This window comes from Littorina saxatilis, linkage group LG12 (genome assembly GCF_037325665.1).
Source record: "Littorina saxatilis isolate snail1 linkage group LG12, US_GU_Lsax_2.0, whole genome shotgun sequence".
Classification (NCBI taxonomy): Eukaryota; Metazoa; Mollusca; class Gastropoda; order Littorinimorpha; family Littorinidae; genus Littorina; species Littorina saxatilis.
In genome coordinates this window covers 14581982-14606299 of record NC_090256.1, presented here as the reverse complement: position 1 = coordinate 14606299, position 24318 = coordinate 14581982, and the positions used below count along the sequence as shown (strand labels likewise).

Sequence of the window (24318 nt, the reverse complement as noted above, 5' to 3'; positions counted from 1 at the left end):
CACTAAACTACGCTAACAGAAGTGCGTCTCCACACACACACACACCTCTAGAGGTTAGTCTCCATTCCTAATGGTCATGCTTTTATTGAGGAAGGTTCTAAACACCTAGTTAAATCAAGTGGATCATTTCTCTGTGTGGTGTTGTTGTAAGTCAAACCTTAGAGCAAGAGTGTTGTCTTGATTGATGTGACGTAGGAGTTAGTAAAAAGGTATGAAAGATGTGCGTGTGTGTGTGTGTGTCACTGCACTGTGTGTGTGTGTGTGTGGATGTCTGTGTGTGTGTCACTGTGTGTGTTTTCCTTCTGAACGACGCGTGAGAAGGGCCGAAGCTGATGTGAAAGCACAACAATGAGGGAGATTGACGAGATAAAAGAGATTGTCGCTGCAAGCAGATGCGTGTTTGCGGCTATAAACAGCTCGTCATTTGCATGTCGTGATGTTTACCATCAACGCTCGTTGATCAGATACTCATGTTGACTGTTGTCTCGGGATGTGCGTGCGTAACACCATTAATAGTTGAAACACCATTGATGTGCGTGCGTAACACCATTAATAGTTGAAACACCATTGATGTGCGTGCGTAACACCATTAATAGTTGAAACACCATTGATGTGCGTGCGTAACACCATTAATAGTTGAAACACCATTGATGTGCGTGCGTAACACCATTAATAGTTGAAACACCATTGATGTGCGTGCGTAACACCATTAATAGTTGAAACACCATTGATGTGCGTGCGTACAGTTAGAACACCATTGATGTTCGTAAACGACATTGTCTCGCTGTTGATGTCGGAGGCACTTTAATTTGGCGCACCTATCCAGAACAGATTTGTGCAGTCTGATACGGATCTACGTGCTGCAATGTAAGAATGCCGTCTCGGTGGCTTGTCTAAGATGTGTTCGGTTTTACTGAAACAAGTCTGGGGAAGAATGCTTTGTCGGATTCAGTGTGTGCATGTGAGGTGTGTGGTGTGTGTTTGTGTGCGTATGTGGTGTGTGTGTGTGTATGTGCGCCGTATTATGCTGCCTGCCTCGTATACAGTGAGTGCTGTCATTGCCAGCAGTAGTACTCGGTACTAGACGGACTTGGTGGGACATCTCGGTGCATGTAGACAGCAGTAGTACTCGGTACTAGACAGACTTGGTGGGACATCTCAGTGCATGTAGACAGGAGTAGTACTCGGTACTAGACGGACTTGGTGGGACATCTCAGTGCATGTAGACAGCAGTAGTACTCGGTACTAGACGGACTTGGTGGGACATCTCAGTGCATGTAGACAGCAGTAGTACTCGGTACTAGACGGACTTGGTGGGACATCTCAGTGCATGTAGACAGCAGTAGTACTCGGTACTAGACGGACTTGGTGGGACATCTCAGTGCATGTGGACACACATTCCACTTTGTCAAACGGGACGTTACGGACACCCTATTTACGCTACAACACTAACACTAGTGACAGATGAAACAGATGGATTTTGTATACTTGGTGGAACTTTGTTCTTGTTTGCATAATCGAAATGTGTAAGTGAAAAGCTGAGGGACACGGTGTGTCAGGCAAAATTCCTACTGTAGTAGTAGTCGTAGAGCGCTCTGCTTTTTGTACAGGCAGCGTCTCAGCTATCTTGTCCCCCACCTGGTCAGGTAGAGAAAATGGAGGTGTGAGGGGAGGGGTGGTGGGATTACGGAGCTTGCTCCCCCCGCTATATAGTAATGGATGGGTGAGCGCGGAGAAAGGGACAGGCAGGGAGGGAGGACTTGCCTTGGAATGCGGTCTCGTTCGTCCGTCACCGCTTGCTGTAACTAAAGGGGGAGGGGGGGGGGTTAAGATAGAAGGAGGGAGATGAGCTGTGGTGGGGTTTTCCAGTGTGACCTCGTATCCAGCCCCACTGTTCACGTTGCGCGGCTGTCGTGTGTTGAATAGTGACGGTGCTGGCATACTTGTCAGCGTCAGTGCTGACTTTGGCACAGTCATGACACGGTACTTGTAGTGATCTTTGCTCTGCCTTCTGACGCCAGGCTTATCTTTCACTGATTAGATCGCTCGTCCTCTGTGTCAGTTGGCTGGCTTTCCACGCCTCTGCTGCATTTGATACTTTATAATTATAGAATAAACCTACTGTCATGCCTCCCTCGCAAAGTTGTTGCATACAATACTGCACTCCGGAGACCGTTTAGAGCAAGTCTAGCACGACTGAACGGTCCATGTGCAGCAGAGGAATGTTCCTCGAGGACCGAGCGGTGCGATGATTCATAAACATTCCCAGCGCAGCAGGCGACAGTCATGTTACAAACAACAACTTTCTCTTGCATTCTTGGCTGGGTTAACTTGGTGCGCTGTTTGAGCCAGCGTCTTGCGCTGGGCCTTGCTACAGAACAAGAACAAGAACAATAATTGAATCCGCCATATAGCATACAAGCCATTGGTATTTGTCCTGGTGTGGAAACGATCATACATCCATACACTCCTTGCATCTACGATACAATCATATATATATATAATAGAGGTGGACAGTTGGTGTTGGTGTCCCGAGCTTTGATGCGGTTTCGCCATGACCATGACATGACTGAGGCATCTGTACCAGCCGTCGCGATATAACCTTGAATGGTTGAAAACGACGTTAAACACCAAATAAAGAAAGAAATCTGTACCAGGGAGGGGGGGGGGGGGGGGGCTGGGGTCAGATCAGACGCTGGGTGCGCCGTCTGCCTCTTACCGCGCACTGTCTTTGCTTGGTCAGGCCACGGAAGGAGGAAAACAGTGAAATGCTCCATGGTTTGCAGTATCACTATCAGACATCACATGAACCTTCACACACATTATTATAGACTGTGATAACAGTCACCTAAATGTAATATCCTCGGTGGCAGCCAAGATCAAGGAGGAACATGTTTTGTTGAAACACACATGTGGTTGGCAGGTCAAAGGAACGGGTGCCAGAAGGCCATGATTTATTAAGCATCGTGACATATATAGGCCGTGCCATGTGTCTTGCTGCTCACTCTCCCCCGACATGGTGAGGCCATAGGCATAGACCTATATTAGATACTAGATGATTACCCGCTTCGCCGTTAGTAAAGTAGAGCCGAATACCCGGCTGCTCCGGCGCACGAAGGAAGGGAGATAAACGCGCAAAACACTGGAGAAGATAAGGAAGAGTTGTGGACAGTTACCTTCTAAAAATAGTAACATTGTGGACAGTGACCTTCCAAGAATAGTGACGAGAATATGGATTGACGCCACACGAAGGAAGGGAGATAAACGCAAAACACTGGAGAAGATAAGGAAGAGTTACTGGGAATGGATGTAGTGGATCTACAGAAAAACCAAAATCGGTTCAGCGCTGCGCGCTGAGAGCACGTGTTGAAAATTCTCATCGTCCAGGTTGTGTCCGGGGTCTACCTGAATATGCCCACCAAATTTGAAGCAGATCCATCGAGAACTTTGGCCGTGCATCGCGAACACACACACAGACAGACAGACACAAGCCGTATATATATATACTGGTTAGGCCAAGGAAAACCAAACAGATCAACCAAACAGATCCTAACTTGTGTGGTATAAGGCGTCACCAATGGAGGGTTGGGAGGTCAGTAAAACCATTCCCTGCTCCTGAAAAAACTGAGCGTCACGCGCAGGGAGGGTGCCATTGGGAATCACGTGATCAGAGCAGTTTTGGACAAGGTGTAAGATAGTGCAGTGAAATGGTGTTGGGGTGGTACTGGTAGTGATGAGCTGGTTAGCTGCGAATGAAGGAATTTGCTACTCTTATGATGTGACTGCAGTGAATTTTGGGTGTGAACCTTGTGAGAATCAGAATCAGAATTTATTGTCATTATAGCACAGAGCCTATTGACACATACAAGATACATAAGTATAGGAAAAAACAGCAATATAACATAACATACATGAAATACAAAACCAAGTGGAACAGGGTGAACAAAGAGGACCTGAGGATGAGCATAAGTTATTGAGGACAGTTGGAAGACGCATTGCATCTGCGTAGTTGAAAACAATCGTACACATATTTTGCCAATTGCCTTTGGATGTCGCTGTCAGTAAACAAAGAACTGTGTGTGTGTGTGTGAAAAATGCCGCTAATTCCGGAAAGAAATGGCTGTGTAGTAGATTGTGTGTGTGTGTGTGCCGTGCGCGCGCGTGTGTGTGTGTGTGAGAATCTGTGTGTGTGTGTGTGTGTGTGAGAGAGAGAGAGAGAGAGAGAGAGAGAGAGAGTTGCCGCTGAACCGGTGTCGGTGCAATAGAGAGGTGTGGAATAACGCTAATGTAGGAAAGAAGCTACTATAGTTGTTATTGCAAGAGAGGTTGACAAGTCAGTGTCGGCGAGGCACGCATGGTGGGGGTGCTTGTGTCAGCACACGGCGTCAAGTCTCACGTAAAACGGGCTCACAGCGAGTTATGGCAAGATGATTCACACTCACATACTGGTCATATCATGGTGGTTATGCGGCGAATGTACTTGCCGTCTCAGTCTGATCGCGAGGTCGGGTTTCGCTTTCTCAGAGAGGACTTGGCCCGCCACCTGTACCAGGACAAGAAGGAACATGTGTGTGTGTGTGTGTGTGTGTGTTTGTGTGTGTGTGTGTGTGTTTACGTGTATGTGAGTGTGTGTCACTTTTGTGTGTGTGTGTGGTTATGTGTCTGTGTTTACGTGTGTGTGCTTACGTGTATGTTAGTGTGTGTCACTTGTGTGTGTGTGGTTATGTGTGTGTGTGTTTACGTGTATGTGAGTGTGTGTCACTTTTGTGTGTGTGTGGTGCGTGTGTTTACGTGTGAGTGTGTGTCACGTGTGTGTGTGTGTGTGTGGTGCGTGTGTGTTTACGTGTGAGTGTGTGTCACTTTTGTGTGTGCGTGTGTGTGTGTGGTTATGTGTGTGTTTACGTGTATGTGAGTGTGTGTCACTTTTGTGTGTGTGCGCGTTTGTGAGCGTGTGTGTGTGTGTGTGTACTCCAACCCATCCCACCCCCACCTCCCTCAGTGCCACTATGTGTCTGTGCATTAAATCAGTACTTTTTTGCCTGTCATGGTAAGGGAAAAACCAAATGATATTAACGACAGACAGCCAAACCTCTTTTGTGCAACATTCTGGGAAGTTGTGAAAATAAACTGTGCCAAGATTGCTGACAGATAGAAGGAAGTGTCGGGGTTGCCACATTGGCTTGACTATTTTTTCCTGATAGGGGTTTATAAGGTAGACACGTTTTAGCGGATTTCTTTGGGAAGGGTAATATTTTCCCTGTAGTGTCAGGTGATGAAGACTGGGGATTTGAAGTGGTCCACTGAACACATGTACCATGTCTGTCTGTTTGTCTATATCTCTGTCTGTATCTCTGTCTCTCTCTGTCTGTATCTCTGTGTCTCCCTGTCTCCTCTCGCCTCTCTCTCTGTCTGTCTGTCTGTCTGTCTGTCTGTCTCTCTCTCTCTCTCTCTCTCTCTCTCTCCCTCTCTCTCTCTCTTCCTCTCTCTCTCCCTCTCTGTTTCTCTCTCTCTCTTCCTCTCTCCCTCTCTGTTTTTCTCTCTCTCTCTGTTTCTCTCTCTCTTTCTCTCTCTCTTTCTCTCTGTCTGTCTGTCTGTCCCTCTCTCTCTCTCTCTCTCTCTTTCTTCCTTCCTCTCTCTCTCTTCCTCTCTCTCTCTTCCTCTCTCTCTCTCTCTCTCTTCCTCTTTCCCTCTCTCTCTATCTCTCTCTCTCTCTCTCTGTATTTGCTTGTTGTGCATGTGCTCTTTGGGGGATGGGATGGGGTCGGGGGGTGGGGGCTGTCTTGACACTGTCTCTCTTTGTCTGATTGCTTGTTTTGGGACAGCGAGTTGTTAATGAAAATGCGTGAAAATCACGATGATAAAGTTTGTCACAGGGCCTATTAGCTGTTTATTTTATGCAGTAAAGAGGATTAATTAACATTGTGCAACCCTTGAATCGTTTAGGTAAGCGCGCTAAGACCTGCAGCACTGTTTCTACAAAGTCATTTGACACCCAGCACAAGTTTAAGTAGGACCGTGGGACATGTTAGAGTGTGTGAGGTGACACCACTTTCCTGCAATCACTGCCTTTTCCACCGCTTCCTTACATCAAATATCAACTTGGTAGCCGTACATAGTGCCTTGCAAATTGTATGGCTGTTTGGCTTGTTCAAGAAAGTGAAGAGTGGGTTTGGCGTAAGGGGAGGGGGGGGGGGGGGGGGGGTATGGCCGTTAAATTCAGCGTGATTTGCCTTCAGACTGTGCCCGCCATGTGGCAGAGTGCACTCAGTCACACGCACGCACACACACACACACACACACACACACACACACACACACACACATGTAAGTGCATTCCACCAGGTGCAAATATCCCTGAGACACAGAAGAGGTTTTGTAAAACAAGGGCTGTAGGCTGAGACACGAAGAGTCTGTGTTACCTGGTTGTGTGTTTGCTGTATTGCATATTTTTGGTTGTGTGTTTACAGTGTTTTTCTAGTTAACATGGTCGGTGTTCTATGGTTGTCTGTTAAGTGTTTTTTCTGTTAATGTGATCTGTATTACCTTGGTTGTGTGTTTACAGTGTTCTTCCTGTAAAATGTGGTGGGTGTTACATGATGGTGTGTTTACAGTGTTCTTCCTGTTTATATGGTGGGTGTTACATGGTTGTGTGTTTACAGTGTTCTTCCTGTAAAATGTGGTGGGTGTTGCATGGTTGTGTGTTTACAGTGTTCTTCCTGTTTATATGGTGGGTGTTACATGGTTGTGTGTTTACAGTGTTCTTCCTGTAAAATGTGGTGGGTGTTACATGATGGTGTGCTTACAGTGTTCTTCCTGTTTTTGTATATTGGGTGTTACATGGTTGTGTGTTTACAGTGTTCTTCCTGTTTATATGGTGGGTGTTACTTGGTTGTGTGTTTACAGTGTTCTTCCTGTTTATATGGAGGGTGTTACATGATGGTGTGTTTACAGTGTTCTTCCTGTTTATATGGTGGGTGTTACATGGTTGTGTGTTTACAGTGTTCTTCCTGTTTATATGGAGGGTGTTACATGGTTGTGTGTTTACAGTGTTCTTCCTGTTTATATGGTGGGTGTTACATGGTTGTGTGTTTACAGTGTTCTTCCTGTTTATATGGTGGGTGTTACTTGGTTGTGTGTTTACAGTGTTCTTCCTGTTTATATGGTGGGTGTTACTTGGTTGTGTGTTTACAGTGTTCTTCCTGTTTATATGGAGGGTGTTACTTGGTTGTGTGTTTACAGTGTTCTTCCTGTTTATATGGTGGGTGTTACATGGTTGTGTGTTTACAGTGTTCTTCCTGTTTATATGGAGGGTGTTACTTGGTTGTGTGTTTACAGTGTTCTTCCTGTTTATATGGTGGGTGTTACATGGTTGTGTGTTTACAGTGTTCTTCCTGTTTATATGGAGGGTGTTACTTGGTTGTGTGTTTACAGTGTTCTTCCTGTTTATATGGTGGGTGTTACATGGTTGTGTGTTTACAGTGTTCTTCCTGTTTATATGGTGGGTGTTACTTGGTTGTGTGTTTACAGTGTTCTTCCTGTTTATATGGTGGGTGTTACATGGTTGTGTGTTTACAGTGTTCTTCCTGTTTATATGGTGGGTGTTACATGGTTGTGTGTTTACAATGTTCTTCCTGTTTATATGGTGGGTGTTACATGGTTGTGTGTTTACAGTGTTCTTCCTGTTTATATGGTGGGTGTTACATGGTTGTGTGTTTACAATGTTCTTCCTGTTTATATGGTGGGTGTTACATGGTTGTGTGTTTACAGTGTTCTTCCTGTTAATGTGGTGGGTGTTGCATGGTTGTGTGTTTACAATGTTCTTCCTGTTAATGTGGTGGGTGTTACATGGTTGTGTGTTTACAGTGTTCTTCCTGTTTATATGGTGGGTGTTACATGGTTGTGTGTTTACAGTGTTCTTCCTGTTAATGTGGTGGGTGTTGCATGGTTGTGTGTTTACAATGTTCTTCCTGTTAATGTGGTGGGTGTTACATGGTTGTGTGTTTACAGTGTTCTTCCTGTTTATATGGTGGGTGTTACATGGTTGTGTGTTTACAGTGTTCTTCTTGTTTATATGGTGGGTGTTGCATGGTTGTGTGTTTACAGTGTTCTTCCTGTTAATGTGGTGGGTGTTGCATGGTTGTGTGTTTACAGTGTTCTTCCTGTTAATGTGGTGGGTGTTGCATGGTTGTGTGTTTACAGTGTTCTTCCTGTTAATGTGGTGGGTGTTGCATGGTTGTGTGTTTACAGTGTTCTTCCTGTTAATGTGGTGGGTGTTGCATGGTTGTGTGTTTACAGTGTTCTTCCTGTTAATGTGGTGGGTGTTGCATGGTTGTGTGTTTACAGTGTTCTTCCTGTTAATGTGGTGGGTGTTGCATGGTTGTGTGTTTACAGTGTTCTTCCTGTTAATGTGGTGGGTGTTGCATGGTTGTGTGTTTACAGTGTTCTTCCTGTTTATATGGTGGGTGTTGCATGGTTGTGTGTTTACAGTGTTCTTCCTGTTTATATGGTGGGTGTTGCATGGTTGTGTGTTTACAGTGTTCTTCCTGTTTATATGGTGGGTGTTGCATGGTTGTGTGTTTACAGTGTTATTCCTGTTTATATGGTGGGTGTTGCATGGTTGTGTGTTTACAGTGTTCTTCCTGTTAATGTGGTGGGTGTTGCATGGTTGTGTGTTTACAGTGTTCTTCCTGTTTATATGGTGGGTGTTACTTGGTTGTGTGTTTACAGTGTTCTTCCTGTTTATATGGTGGGTGTTGCATGGTTGTGTGTTTACAGTGTTCTTCCTGTTTATATGGTGGGTGTTACTTGGTTGTGTGTTTACAGTGTTCTTCCTGTTTATATGGTGGGTGTTGCATGGTTGTGTGTTTACAGTGTTCTTCCTGTTTATATGGTGGGTGTTGCATGGTTGTGTGTTTACAGTGTTCTTCCTGTTTATATGGTGGGTGTTACATGGTTGTGTGTTTACAGTGTTCTTCCTGTTTATATGGTGGGTGTTGCATGGTTGTGTGTTTACAGTGTTCTTCCTGTTAATGTGGTGGGTGTTACATGATGGTGTGCTTTCAGTGTTCTTCCTGTTTTTATATATTGGGTGTTACATGGTTGTGTGTTTACAGTGTTTTTCCTGTTTATATATTGGGTGTTACTTGGTTGTGTTTTTACAGTGTTCTTCCTGTTTATATGGTCATTATTACATGGTTGTGTGTTTACAGTGTGTTACATACTTGCATAGTTTGTGTAAAATGATCGTATGTAATTCAATTGTATATCATATATCTAAATACACATTTACTAGATTCTGCGTTGACACGGTGTCAATCTAACCTGATTGAGGATGATCTTTGTTACCTAGTACATAATGTGTTACCTGCTTGAGCAGTGACACAGTGTTACCTGCTTGTGTATTTACATTTTGTGAATGTTGTGTGTTTACATCATGTTACACGTTGCCATAATGTGTTACCTGGTTGTGTTTTTCAGCCGAATGGGAACTGTGTCTCTGAAGGACATGGTCTGGTTACCATCCGGATGAAGCCAGATGACCATGGCCGCTTTGGCTTCAATGTCAAGGTCAGTCACCCTCTTCTGGCTGATCCGCCAGTACTTAAAGATAATGCCAGTAATGGAGAGAGCGTGTGCAGTTTGGGGGCAGTGGGTGTTGCTGTGGTTGAAAGTTTAGGGCAAGTTGATGGTTCTATAGTGGAAAGCTAAGGGCAAGTTAGTGGTGGTGCAGTTGAAAGTTTAGGGCAAGTTGATGGTGCAAAGTTTAGGCCAATTTGGTGGTGCTAGAATGGAAAGTTTACGGAAAGTTGGCAGTGCTACAGTGGAAAGTTTAGGGCAAGTGGGCAGTGCTATACTGGAAAGTTTAGAGAAACTGGGTGGTGCTACAATGAAAAGTTTAGGGCAATTGGGTGGTGCTGTGGTGGCATGTTTGGAGCCAGTGGCAGGTGCTAAGATGAAAAGTTGAGGGCAAGTTTGTTGTGCTATTGTGAAAAAAAGAGTTCCCTGTATTAGCACAATTGTTTTCCTAATCTGAACTCATCTTTTTAGTTGAATTGGTGTGTTATATGTGGAGGCAAAAAACTGTTATAACGTTTGAGAAGTGTGAACGCTGTCCACGGATATTTTATAATTGTCATGATGAAGACGGGGTACAGTTGTAGGTTGTGCATAGAAAGCTACCAACTACAGTACTACGCTTTCGCGTAGCATGCTACATTTTAACACAAATTTCTACACTGTTAAGCAAAGCTTAGAATTGATAGGCTCAAACAAATAATCGCAAACATGCAACATGCTCTTTCTTAACACTATTGTGACTAGCACTGCCACGGCGTTTACGTCCTGCCTGCCCAAGCTTGCCACCAAGAAACTTCCCAAAAATCAGTAACTGTAAAGAAATCTGTCTAGCAAGCTTGAATTAAGTCCAATCACCACCAAATTTTGTGTACTAATTCAAAAATGGATGCCCAGTTCAGTCGTGCTATTTATAAGTTTGTCACGCGATTTGTTTTAGCAAAGGGGGGTGAAAGGGGGATAATTTGTGTTTTTTAACGTTTTTTTGTGTGTGTTTTATTTTCTACTGCTTTTTTTAAAAGTTATTTTATAACAGAAAGTATTATAAATAATGTTATAACCAAACAAGGTGTAAAACCTTTGAATTAGCTGAAATATTGTTAACATTGTACACAGAAATAAGGAGACAGTACAAAGAAAAAAACAAGCAAATCACGCATTCACTCACAGCATCCTGACTCAAATGAAACAAAACTGTAACACTCACCAAATGATGTCTAGGTAATCCATATTGAATATAAGTCACATTTTCACAACAAAGTACCAACTGTACACCTATGAACAATTCCAAAAGGATTTGAAGGCTCCAGCCATCCATTGTTATCAGTGCTGCCACGCCCCCATAGCTCCTGCACGATTCCGAGATACATGTTCGTCTAGCAGTATCACCGCCTACCACGTGTAGTTTTCCGACTCGTACAAGCAACAACGGGACTGTTTCTTCCTCACTTTCACTGCTTGTATCGCTTTCGTGAGGCGAAAACGATACGTCCGAATCATGCTCTACGGGATCCTCTAGGTCCAACATCCGGAGAATCTCCTCCCGAGACAAGGCTCGCCTTTGATTCATTTTTTTTTCTCAAAAACGCACACAAATCAGGCGAATTTGCAAATGGCAGAAGGGGACGCCAAGTGTATCAAGGGAAACAACTCAATTTATTTGCAAGCTTCAAAAACCGGGAAGCAATCACGAGTCGTGTACCCTCTATGGCTGGTACTGAAAAATGCGCGTCCCGTCCATGGGCGTGTCAGCGCTGGTACTGATTTATCAGTGTCCCGTCGCGAAAGTGTTAAGAGTCTTGATACTCATTTCTGATTCTCACTCCTTGTAGCGGTCAGAATGTGTGTCGTAAAACGTTGTCCACATTGTAAAGTGGCACCGTTGACACTCTCGAATGGCTGTTATGTGTTGGTTTTTTCCCCCATATAAACTTTCTAAAAATGTATATGTAATCTTGCACGAAAAAGCTGAAATGTGGATGTGCAAATAAATTTTAGACAAAGATCCACTAAAACACCATTTGCTATGCTGAAATTGGCTATGTGTGATGTGATACTAACTGTAATTCCCGTGGCAGGGTGGGGCTGATCAGGGCATGCCCATCATTGTATCACGCGTGGCGCCGGAAACTCCAGCGGACCTGGCCATCCCACGACTCAACGAGGGCGACCAGGTGCTCTACATCAATGGCAGGGATGTGTCGCAGCACACGCACGAACAGGTAAGAACAGGGATGGTTAGAAACACTGTCAGCGGTCACCTTACACACCTCGCGTCCACGATTTGCTCTATCCATTTACCTGCTGAAAAGAGATACTGTGTGATAGCGTTCATGGCATTACTTAGGACTTCTTCTTCTAAACAAAGCAGTAAAATATACAGTCCTCCCTCCCTCTCTCTCTCTCTCTCTCTCTCTCTCTCTCTCTGTGTGTCTCTCTCGCTCTGTCTCTCTCTCTGTCTCTCTCTCTCTGTCTCTCTGTCTTTCTCTCTCTCTCTCTCTCTCTCTGTCTCTCTCTGTCTCTCTCTCTCTCTCTCTTCTCTCTCTCTCTTCTCTCTCTCTCTCTCTCTCTTTCTCTCTCTTTCTCTCTCTCTCTCTCTCTCTTTCTCTCTCTCTCTCTCTGTCTCTCTCTTTCTCTCTCTTTCTCTCTCTGTCTCTCTCTCTCTTCTCTCTCCTTCTTTCTCTCTCTTTCTTGCACACACACACAAACACAAACCTGAAAAGGAATCTAGTTTTCTTAGTAACACACTAGACAAGGCAGCAAATGGTACTCAAATGACAGCAGCAGCATGAAGCAGGTCTGTGTTTAGATCTTTATCCAAAGCCTTTTTTGCAGGTGGTGATGTTCATCAAGGCATCCAGGGAGACTCACTCAGGGGAGCTGGTTCTCATCATCAGACCCAACGGTAAGTAACAGTTAGGGACAGCACGTGTAACTTGACTCCTCTTGACTCGGGTCATCACGATTCTGGCCTCTCAGTTTAACATGCCTGAGGATACTCATAGAGGAGCTCAAGAGACAGTGTATGAAAGGCAGGATGAAGAAAAAACAAATGTGCTGTGGGTTCTGAATGTGCAGGGTAAAAAAAATTTTGTACATGTAAAACTGTTTTATGTGTTGTGCCTGATACGACACACACCACTAACTCACTCATCTTGATTCCAAGTCTATCTGAAAACACTTGATCAAAACTTGACTACATGTAAAAACCATGATCAAGGAGAGTGATGTGTTGTGTGTTGTGGAGCGTGTGTGCGGGTGCATGCGCTCATAGTTTAAAAAACGTGATGAAGGAGAGAGATGTGTGGTGTGCGTGCAGTGTACGTGGGAGAGGACACAGCAGACGAGCCTGACTTTACCTACATCCCGGAGACACACCAGATCGCCAGCTCCTCCTCCTCCGCGAACACGCTCGACTCCTCCCTCCTCCTGCTGCAGGAAGGGATAGAGAGCGGCGCCGCCATCGCACAGTTTGAGGTACCCGTCTTACCCCGCTCCCACCCTAGCTTAGAGGCATGGCTCTTCCCGTGTCATGGATTCAGGTCACCATCTCAGATCTGTTTAGCTTTTCCTTAAGACGATCCTTAATTGAGCCCAAAGTCGACTTTGTGCAGACTTCGCAAAGTCTTTTTATGGAAAACTCAGTGTTAAAGCTTGGTGCAGCCAGCTTGGCAGAGTGTACTTGGCGCAGTTGACTTGGCCCAGGACAGGCTGAAAGGCACGGCTCTTCCCGTGTCATGGATTCAGGTCACCATCTGGGATCTAGGACCATCCCTCTACTTGAAAACCAGCCCAAAGCCAACAGGCTGGGTGCGTTCTGTGCAGTGTGGGTCAATTCATTTCATAGATTGCCACCAGTGTCAATTACAAAATTAATTCATGAAAAATGTCCTACCCAGTGCAGAAAGCACATACGCTGTTTTCTTTTGGTCAGTTAAGGGAAGACTACCTCATTTGAAAGCCTTGGATACATGGGAGAAGGTGACCTGAATTGTTTACATGGGAGAAGGTGACCTGAATTGTTTACATGGGAGAAGGTGACCTGAATTGTTTACATGGGAGAAGGTGACCTGAATTGTTTACATGGGAGAAGGTGACCTGAATTGTTTACAAGGGAAGGACTGTGCCTGACAGATTCTGTGCAAAAAGCTGGGACTGAATTGAGCTCTCCTTATGACTGGAGAACTAAAGTTTTCTGTAGAGATTTCTGTGCTGCTGGCTTTTCTTTGAAGGATGTTTTGCTGAGTAGCTGTTAAAGATGGTGAATGACTATGAGTGGATTGGCAAAGTTTTGCGGATGATTTTGTATGTGGTAGACCTATAGATGGGTTGAATACTTGATTTGATTTGATTTTGTTAAGTAAAACAATATCTATGCTATTCATTGTTGTGTAACTGAGCTGTAAGTTAGCTATTTTGACCAAGCCCCTCAGATTAGATTAGTGAGATATGTTAGATTTCTGCTCAGAGATGAAGAGATTGTTTGTTTTGCCAACAGCAACTCTACCGCAAGAAGCCGGGCCTGACGGTGAATGTTGCCAGACTGGACGCCAATGTCAACAAGAACAGATACAGGGACATTTCGCCTTGTGAGTACTGCTTCCCCTTCTCTTGTTCTCGCCTTGCAAAATACAGTGTTCTGTTTCTGTGTGAAAGGAAGATGTGTGTGTGTGATGCTTTACTTTTTGTTGGTCTCATGCTGCAAAATACAGTGTTGTCTTTCTGTGTGAAAGGAAGATGCGAGTGAATGCCGCTTTCCCTCTGTTCGTTGGTCTCTTTGTTGTTGAGATTTCATGGCCCATGATGTCGTCACTGATTTGGGCAAGGGGAGGGAACTGTGTATGTGAGTGAGTGTACCTCTGAGTTTTTCTGACTGTATGTATGCACGGCAAATATTAGGATAACTGCGTGTCTGTGGCTGTATGTCTGTGTTGGCCTGTATCAGTCTGTGTTTGATAGGCCTTTTCTTTGCAAAGAAGGAGACCATTGAAAGTTAACACTAGATTGTACGTGTTTCAGATGACCAGACGAGAGTTGTGTTGAAAAACAGCATCAACGGGGATTACATCAACGCCAACTATGTCAACGTATGTACACTTCTCTTGGCTTTCTTTTTTTCATATTGGTAGAAATTGTACACATTTTGCTACCTAAACGACACTGTTTGATACTGAAACAAGTAAAGTACACTAAAAAAGAGGTTTTACAGCAGAATGTGTATGAGGAACCGTGTTTTACAGCTGTGACATCAAAACATGAAGCACTGTAGTTTGATATTATCCCACCAGTGTACCCACAAGAAACCATGAAGCCTGTAGACAGTATGCTAAGCAGTTTTTCACCCTTCATTGACACTATACTTGCCCAATTGAGTCTAACTACCTGATGGCTAATCTACTGTGATACCTGTGATAACTGATGATGATTACTGTGATTGGTTTTATGTGTTTGGTTGGTCTCTTCTTTTGGTAGTGCAATAGCGTTAATTATGGATTGTTGTTATCATCATTTACATAAAAACTTATCTGTTAATCCAAACAATGATATAATTACTGTGATGTTCTTAACTACACTTTAACATGGAATGTATGTATGTATGTATGTATGTATGTATGTATGTATGTAGGTATGTATGTAGGTATGTATGCATGTGTGTTGGTGTGTCGGTGTGTCAAGTGTGCAAGTAAAAAGGGTATTGTAGTTGTACATATATTACTTTAGATATTTTTTTGTTATCATGGGTTTTATAAATTTTCTTCTCTTCTTCTTTTATAATTATTAATTAATGACCTATATGTGCTGATGACCAATTTAATTTCCTTTGTTGGATCAATAAAATGTTATGAGTTATGAGTTATGAGTTATGAGTTATGAGTTATGTGTCTCCTGAAATGGGAAAATGTTGTGTTTGACTAGCACTTGACGGGACACAGCTTGAGAACAAGAAGAAGAAAAATTGGCAGATAAATTGCATTTTTGCAGTGTGAAAAAACAATATTAATTGTCATTTGATGTACTTAATATTTCACATGGAGGTGTAAGTTGTTGCGAAGTGAACATTATCATGAGTGTTGTTGCCAGTGCATGATGGTCTGTATTGTTGTTACAGATGGAGATCCCTGGGTCGGGCATCATCAACCGCTACATCGCCGCTCAGGGCCCGCTGCCCAATACCTGCACAGACTTCTGGCAGGTAAGGCTGTTACACCTGTCACTTTTCTCTCCTGCCTTGATGGCCAGCCACAGTCAGAAATTAATGAATATTGAGGGAGTGTAAAATTGTGTGTGTCCAATAGCCAGTGCTTTTGACTCACCTGAGTAATCAGTGAGTCTTAGTACTGAGGGAGGGAGTCCTCTATCGGGTTGGGGGGGGGGGGGGGCTTTTTCTAAAGGGGAGAGAGTCTTGTATTGAGGGGGGGGGGGGGGGTCTTAAAAGGGGGTTGCACTGTAATGGCACATGACGAAGACGAGTCGTATAAGCATTTGCTTTTCTTAATGGTTCTTTGCAATTCCCCCCCCTGTTGCCTGTGTTATGCTGTGGGAAGGGAAGTGGTGCATGTAGACAGAAAGATGTTTGTGATGCTGTCTCCCCTGGCATCTGTTGTGATGCTGTCTCCCCTGGCATCTGTTGTGATGCCGTCTCCCCTGGCATCTGTTGTGATGCCGTCTCCCCTGGCATCTGTTGTGATGCCGTCTCCCCTGGCATCTGTTGTGATGCCGTCTCCCCTGGCATCTGTTGTGATGCCGTCTCCCCTGGCATCTGTTGTGATGCCGTCTCCCCTGGCATCTGTTGTGATGCCGTCTCCCCTCTGGCATCTGTTGTGATGCCGTCTCCCCTCTGGCATCTGTTGTGATGCCGTCTCCCCTCTGGCATCTGTTGTGATGCCGTCTCCCCTCTGGCATCTGTTGTGATGCCGTCTCCCCTCTGGCATCTGTTGTGATGCCGTCTCCCCTGGCATCTGTTGTGATGCCGTCTCCCCTGGCATCTGTTGTGATGCCGTCTCCCCTGGCATCTGTTGTGATGCCGTATCCCCTGGCATCTGTTGTGATGCCGTCTCCCCTGGCATCTGTTGTGATGCCGTCTCCCCTGGCATCTGGTGTGATGCCGTCTCCCCTGGCATCTGTTGTGATGCTGTCTCCCCTGGCATCTGGCCTTTTATTTCCCACCTCCAGCACAGGCTGGCTTGTAGAGAGAGTTGGGCAGAGTGTTTCTATCTCGTGCTCTGATCCGCCACAAACAGTCCAAACTTTCACGTGCTGGCAAATGCTTCGATCTCTCTCGTGGTTTGTAGATGGTGGTGGGCAGGGTGCTATTGTCTCATGTTCTGTTTGGCTAGAAACGGTGAATAATTTCATATGAAGGGAACTACCTTGATTTCTCACCTCCTGGTGTGTAGACGGTTGTCTGGTGACTGCTTTATGCTGTGACTGACACTGACATGAATGTTTTGTGCTGTGCATAGGGTGGGTGCAGTAGTGAGTGCTGTGAGTGAAACACTTAGCGTCATGTGGCAGATGTAATGACACACAGTGGCTTGTGTTACAGATGGTGTGGGAGCAGCAGTCATCGCTGGTGGTGATGCTGACGACCAAGGTGGAGCGGGGTCGGGTCAAGTGTCACCAGTACTGGCCGCAGCTCTATGAGACGGAGGACTTCGGGGCGCTGCAGATCACCTGCGTCAAGGAGGAGGAGACGCCGTCCTTTGCCTTCCGCGAGTTCAACCTGACGCACGTGGAGACCAACGAGGAGCGGCACATCCGTCACATGCAATACATCGCCTGGCCCGACCACGGCGTGCCGGACGACCCGTCAGACTTCCTCCACTTTGTCGTCAAGGTGCGCCAGGCTCGTCAAGCCATGGTCGAGCCCACTATCGTACACTGCAGGTAAGATTTGTTGTCACAGAAATTACAGGTTAGTTCAAGTAAAGGTTTTCATTATGCAATTAGGCACCGGTTTTTATTTCCTCTGGTCCATGGGAGATAATTTTCAAAACTTTCAAATGAGACCTTTTCTATCATCTGCAACAACACTCTGTGACCTTTGCTTTGAGACATAATCATTTTAATGTGTAGTGTTTGAACAGACTTTAAATGTATTTTAGTGCTGGTTTTTTTCTTAATTGTTGTGCTAATTTGAAAAGTTTGAAGCTTGAACACACTTGATACTAATGAGGTACGATTGTTGTTTTCAGTGCGGGTATCGGACGCACTGGAGTGCTGATCACCATGGAGACAGCTATGTACCTTATAGAAGCCAACCAGCCAGTATACCCCCTGACAATCGTGCGACAGATGCGCGACCAGCGCGCCATGCTCATACAAACTTCTGTAAGTACACATCTTGATAGCTGCTTTTTGTGGTTTTTTTTTTTACTAACCTGATCTGTCAGGATTATCACCATGGATAGTCTTTATCACCATCGATAGTCTTTATCACTATTGATAATCTTTATCACCATGGATAGTCTTTATCACCATCGATAGTCTTTATCACCATCGATAGTCTTTATCACCATCAGTGTTCAGCTGTAGGAAGTTTTCTTGAATGTTTTTGAAGTCAGAGATTTGACATTTCACCTGCCTCTGGGCATTGATCACTTTCAGGCAGAATACAAGTCTCGTTGACTCTCAGATTAGAACTGACACAATGCAGGGTCATTTTTATGTCTAGGATATGTTATTGTGCTTTGGTTAGGTTCCTCAGCTTTTTTTATTGTTTGAGTTTGAAACCTGACCTTTGAGACTAAAATTTCATGGAAGTTTTATTGAAGTATGTCATCTAACGCCCTGTGATTTATTTTAGTAAATAACTAACCAACCTTGTTTATGCACTGATTTTCTGTTCATTCAGTTGGTGTTTTACTAGCTCTGTGCAAGAATTGTTAGTCAGTGTGTGCATGTGTGAATGACTGGGACTGATGGCAACCGTTGTGGTGTGTGTTTTGCAGAGTCAGTACAAGTTTGTCTGTGAAGCTATTCTTCGTGTCTACAATGGTGAGTGCTCCTCTTGTCACCTTCCATACCTTCAGTGTGTGTGTGCCTTTGATAATAATAATAATAATAAGAACATTTATATAGCGCTAAATCAAAAACTTTCGTTAAAAAGGCTTGCTCTAAGCGCTTGACATCTAAACTAAAACATCATTCACACTCTTTACAATGATGTACAAGAACTTCATGTCACACTCTGGCGTTACAATGCTGACACTTTTGTATTTGATGGCATTAGAATACTGCCAGGTTTGTATTCGATGGCGTTAGAATACTGCCAGTTTTGTGGAGAGGGAGATCGGAGGATGGGACTAGAGAGAAAAAGGCTACGACTTTCCTATACATTCTTCTTGGCAGAATTTTTGTGTGATCTTTTGAAAGTGGTGGGAAAGCTTTAGCAAGATTGATATCTGTATTTGGTAAACCTGAGATATTTACATTTTATGAAACGTAATTTGGTTTTGGCTGTACTTTGTTGTGTATATGAACATTGTTAAACTCTTCCAATTGTACAAGGAGGAAGGGAATGTGTAATGGTTCAATTTGACCAGCACAGTTGTACCAGCCAAAAGCACTGAAGAATGACATGAATGTTTGACTGTTAAGGTTTTGTGTATTTTGAATGACATGATGAAGGATAGTGTGTTACTTGATATTTGTGACAGCATAAATGAAAATATCTCCAGTCGTTTCTTTTAAATTGTGGATCACAAATTTCTTGTGGTCATTCCAAAGAAATGCAAGATTTTAAGACATCTCTTCATCATTTGTAATGAATGAACAGGGCTTGAAGATATCATTCTGTTGTCAGTCAAACTTTTCATCATTTGTAATGAATGAACAGGGCTTGAAGATATCATTCTGTTGTCGGTCAAACTTTTCATCATTTGTAATGAATGAACAGGGCTTGAAGATATCATTCTGTTGTCAGTCAAACTTTTCATCATTTGTAATGAATGAACAGGGCTTGAAGATATCATTCTGTTGTCAGTCAAACTTTTCATCATTTGTAATGAATGAACAGGGCTTGAAGATATCATTCTGTTGTCAGTCAAACTTTTCATCATTTGTAATGAATGAACAGGGCTTGAAGATATCATTCTGTTGTCAGTCAAACTTTTCATCATTTGTAATGAATGAACAGGGCTTGAAGATATCATTCTGTTGTCAGTCAAACTTTTCATCATTTGTAATGAATGAACAGGGCTTGAAGATATCATTCTGTTGTCAGTCAAACTTTTCATCATTTGTAATGAATGAACAGGGCTTGAAGATATCATTCTGTTGTTAGTCAAACTTTTCATGACCATGCAATCTGATCACTTTTAACAAGCCTCTGAAAGCATGTCTTCCTATTGTTTTTCACAAACTGTGTACAAATACATGTTTCTCTGACATAATTTGAACCAAGAATAAGATTGTGCATGAAGATAATGTGTGGTCATCTGTGATTAAAACCCACTCTTGTTGTTTCAGAGGGCCTTGTTAAGCCGGTGGAGGACTTTCGCAGATGAGAGTAGGCCGGGGGGGGGGGGGGGGGGGGGTCGGGATCAGACTTACTCACCACATCAGCAAGATGAGACTTACTCAACATGCCAGCATCACAACGTCCCGTTCAGAATCAGCCGTTTCCTGCCAGCCAGCCAGTGGTGGAAGCAAGAGCAGCGAGAAGTGTCCCTGTGTTTCTCTCTCTCTACCTGGGGGGCAGGATGTGGGGGTGACTGTGCTGAGAAACAGTGCCACTGTGTGTGCCCTCTGTGTGGTGGTGGTGTGTGACCAGCGTGTCTGTCATGGTGATGCAGTGTGCTGGTGCCATGTACACCAGTGCCACCGTGTGTCCCGTCTGTGTGGCTTGAGGGGTGTCGCTGTCACAGTGAGTTTCTGCTGCTGTCATCATGTACGTAGAGCCTCCAGACCGCGACAGGCACACTGCTTGGCTTGTCCTATCAGGGCCAGATGAACAGGGGACAGCAGCCCCTGACAAAGCCTGGGACAACACGTGAGCTGCACATACTGAGAACTGAAATTTAACTTGACAGCTGGCCCAGACAGTAAGACATTGGGCCTGTTCTCATCTAAACAGGCTGAGACCAGCAAAGCAGGATGTCACTGTTTACAGGCTGCTCAGCTTCACCTGGTTGTGCTGGCAGTGCGAGGAACGCCATTATGTGTGCAAGATAGACTGTTTCCTGATGTGGCATCATGGTTAGACTCTACCCACAGGGGTAGCAGTGGTGTGGGGAAGATATCCGTGCACCACTGTGAGATACTTGCAGGCTGATATTGAAAAAGGCAACGGAATACAGCAACATTTTGCTGTGAATGTGAAGCAAGCGTTATGACAGTGGGATACGGCAACCCCTCACCGCGAGGGGAGTGTTCTGTTGGCAGACATTGGAATACGGCAAAACCTTACCGTGAGGGGAGCGTTTTTTAGCGGTTTTTTGGCAAACACTTGAATATATGGCAAAACTTTACCGTGAGGGGAGTGTTGTGTTGGCAGACTTTGCAATACGGCAAAACGTGGCTGCCAGACGAGAATTGTGCTGTCCGTACTGCCTAGGGCCAGTGTACTTTAGGGCCAGGGGTGTGTCTGTGGCCAGGATAAGAACATTTCCCCAGGAGACTGAACATGGGCCTGAAATAATGCGACCATAGACTGAAGTGAACAGTCTCCTGACTGAAGGACGAGAGACACTGCTTGCCAGGCGTAGCAAGGATGCTGCCTCACTCACTATTGCCTGCACTGGGCACCCACTGAGTGTAGGATGACAACAACATTTCACCCAAGAGAGATGTGCATGAAATGCAGACAACTCGTAATAAACATTTTTATCTTGTCCGACATTGAACACTTTTGTGCTGACAACAAGCACTAAGACACTTGGGGTCAGGGAAACTCCCGACAGTGTAACCACTTTTAAACCGCTATTAACTGAATTAAAAACTTTGAACGTAAGTGTCTTGCTAATGAGTGACTAAACTACATGTGTTGTGGACTGTATTTACCATCTGACACTTGACTGAGAAATTCTTTGGGGCATTGGTTCCCTTGTGGGCAAATACTTGATGTCTGCCATCATCACTGAAGTGTGTGTGTGTATGTGTGTGTGTTTATGTACATGTATGTGCTCATGTGCATTCATTCAATGTTTCACATTTCTCCATGTGTGAGGTGTAAAAGAACATGATGGAAGGGGGGGTGGGGGGGGTGGGGTGTTCTAGATACAGTTACAGTTTGATACCCTTTCTGGTTTATTTGACTGAAAATGGGGCTCATTTCTAGGATGCAGGAAATACCCTTTCTGGTTTATTTGACTGAAAATGGGGCTCATTTCTAGGATGCGGGAAATACCCTTTCTGGTTTATATGACTGAAAATGGGGCTCATTTCTAGGATGCGGGAAATACCCTTTCTGGTTTATTTGACTGAAAGTGGGGCTCATTTCAAGGCTGCGGGAAATACCCTTTCTGGTTTATTTGACTGAAAATGGGGCTCATTTCTAGGATGCGGGAAATACCCTTTCTGGTTTATTTGACTGAAAATGGGGCTCATTTCTAGGATGCGGGGAAATGGTTTATTTGACTGAAAATGGGGCTCATGTCTAGGCTGCGGGAAATACCCTTTCTGGTTTATTTGACTAAAAATGGTGCTCATTTCTTGGCTGCGGGAGGGGAGGGAACTGGGAGTGGGATGAGAAATCTGCATGAAACGGGAAAAGAAAAAATTCCATAGCCCATGGTTGATAGGTTGATAGGAAGCAAAATAATTGAGCACCATTCTATGGCTGTCAAGCCAGCGTGAGGAGTGAAGCAAACCTGTTGCGTGGGGTTACAATGTACTGTGTACATCGAGGCAAGCCTCACCTTGCAACACGTGTACTGTGGTGGGGATACAATGTACTGTGTACATCGAGGCAAGCCTCATCTTGCAACACGTGTACTGTGTTGGGCTTTTGGTCAGACAAATCAAGAGGTGTACATAATCGTATTCATGTAATTTATTGATGCGTTCTTGTTGGCCGAGGTTGGTTTGATGCAGATGTAGAGCTGAATGTGAAAGAGATTTTTTCTTGTTAAACTTAGCCCTTAAAGCAGCAAAATAACAAAAGGATCACAGAAAATACATCACAGAAATTTGTGTTTTGTTATTAGCGGTCTTATGGCTATCTTTGATTTGTGCTGAAGAATCTATGGAGTATTTTCAATAATGTCCAAACAAACCAAAAAGAGAATAAGGAGAAAATAAAGTGAGCTTTTGAATGTTCTACAAATCCAAGATGGGTTTTACTTTCATTGAAATGGTCACATTTCAAAAAGTATATAAAGTATATATAAAGTGTCTGTGTTAGTTTTAGTCTGGCCTGTGCAGAGGCAAAATGGCTGTGTTGGGTAGAGATGTGTGGAGCAGAGCTGCCGTCTACTTAGCTTTCAGCGTAGCATGCTTCGTTTTAAGAGCAATTGCTACGCCAAGCTAAAGGAGCATGCAACAGTTCCCTCTTTTTTGTGAGTCCTGGGCCGAGATGTGTGACAAAGTTGCCACCCAAACGGGGGGAGCCACCCGCAGTGTTGGAATGGTTGAAACTGAGATGTGTGACAAAATTGCCACCCAAACGGGGGGAGCCACCCGCAGTGTTGGAATGGTTGAAACTGAGGTGTGTTGTGATTTCAACGAATCAGAACCCGCGGTTTGTTCTCTCCCTTTTGAGTGTCAACAACTTTTGGTTCGTGCAACTCAGCTCTGGTACTCATTTTTGCTTCCCACTCCGTGTAGCGGTCACACAATGGGTCATGAAACATTGTCTACACTGAAAAGTGGCACTGCAGATACTCTCTAATGGGCATTTTAAGTTCCTGCATTCTCGTGAAACTTTATTAAAATATAATAAAAATATTTATTCTTGTGCAAGATTGCATAAATGTGGACGTGGGAATACATTTTAGAAAATGCTACACTTAGTTAAACACCATTTGCTATGCTGAAAGTTGACACAAAAAACTAAATGACTACAGCTGAGGCTTGACAAGGGTTGGCACGTCTAGGAGTGAATAGCATGTTCTGTGTCAACTTGTGTGCAGCAATAAACACAGGATACAACTAACAAGCAACGACAAGTAACTAGTATGGCAAGACAGCTCTCATGTTTTTTGGTCAGTTTACCATAACATTTGTTCTATTCCATAAAATATAAAGCCTGGCTAAGGACAAAGTGCAGGGACAGTGGGAAGCTCTTCACTATTGACTTTCTGGTACACTTGCAAGAGAAGAAACTAATCAGGAAGTGTGTATGTGTGTGTATGAGATAACGTGAGCAAATGAATGAAAGAGAATGCGTTTCGCATGTTTGCACACTCCTATTTGTCATGAAGCATGCAAGATCATCAATAAAGCGTGTCCAGGTTGGTTCAACCAGAACTTGATATGAACATTGGTGTGTCAGTGTGGCGGCAACACAGCGGCAACACAGCGGCAACACATCACTGTATTTCCCTGTTAATTCAGGGCGCTTCTTCAGCCTGACATTGTCTGTACGATTCCATCAACATGCTTTGTATATATTTATTGTTGCCCCCAAGATATTGTTATCGCTGGATGAACACAGTGCATGTCCTGGCTTTATTTAATGCTGCCTGTACATACACCATGGCTTTGTGCGCAGTGAACTCCCGTGTGGATGTTGTCTTGATCAACTTGAGACCTGTACACTCTTCCTTTCATCATCATTATTTATAACAGAACCACTTTTCTGTC

At 44.1% G+C, this 24318-nt stretch overlaps 1 protein-coding gene across 8 annotated transcripts in view; it reads left to right on the top strand.

Annotated features, from left to right (window-relative positions):
• The window catches only part of LOC138981313 (tyrosine-protein phosphatase non-receptor type 4-like), a 114256-nt gene that overhangs the window by 87746 nt on the left and 2192 nt on the right, over window positions 1-24318 (top strand). For 7 of the 8 annotated variants that reach the window (XM_070354183.1, XM_070354180.1, XM_070354186.1 and 4 more), the window contains 11 exons: window positions 9478-9567; window positions 11652-11795; window positions 12409-12478; window positions 12893-13050; window positions 14072-14162; window positions 14593-14660; window positions 15683-15766; window positions 17120-17460; window positions 17769-17904; window positions 18525-18570; window positions 20044-24318. The exon at window positions 20044-24318 is cut by the window's right edge and continues 2192 nt beyond it. In XM_070354183.1, the coding sequence (XP_070210284.1) occupies window positions 9478-9567; window positions 11652-11795; window positions 12409-12478; window positions 12893-13050; window positions 14072-14162; window positions 14593-14660; window positions 15683-15766; window positions 17120-17460; window positions 17769-17904; window positions 18525-18570; window positions 20044-20081 (1266 nt within the window). In that variant the 3' untranslated portion in view covers window positions 20082-24318. The remainder of the gene's footprint in view (window positions 1-9477; window positions 9568-11651; window positions 11796-12408; window positions 12479-12892; window positions 13051-14071; window positions 14163-14592; window positions 14661-15682; window positions 15767-17119; window positions 17461-17768; window positions 17905-18524; window positions 18571-20043) is intronic. The other variant, XM_070354184.1, reaches the window with a different exon arrangement.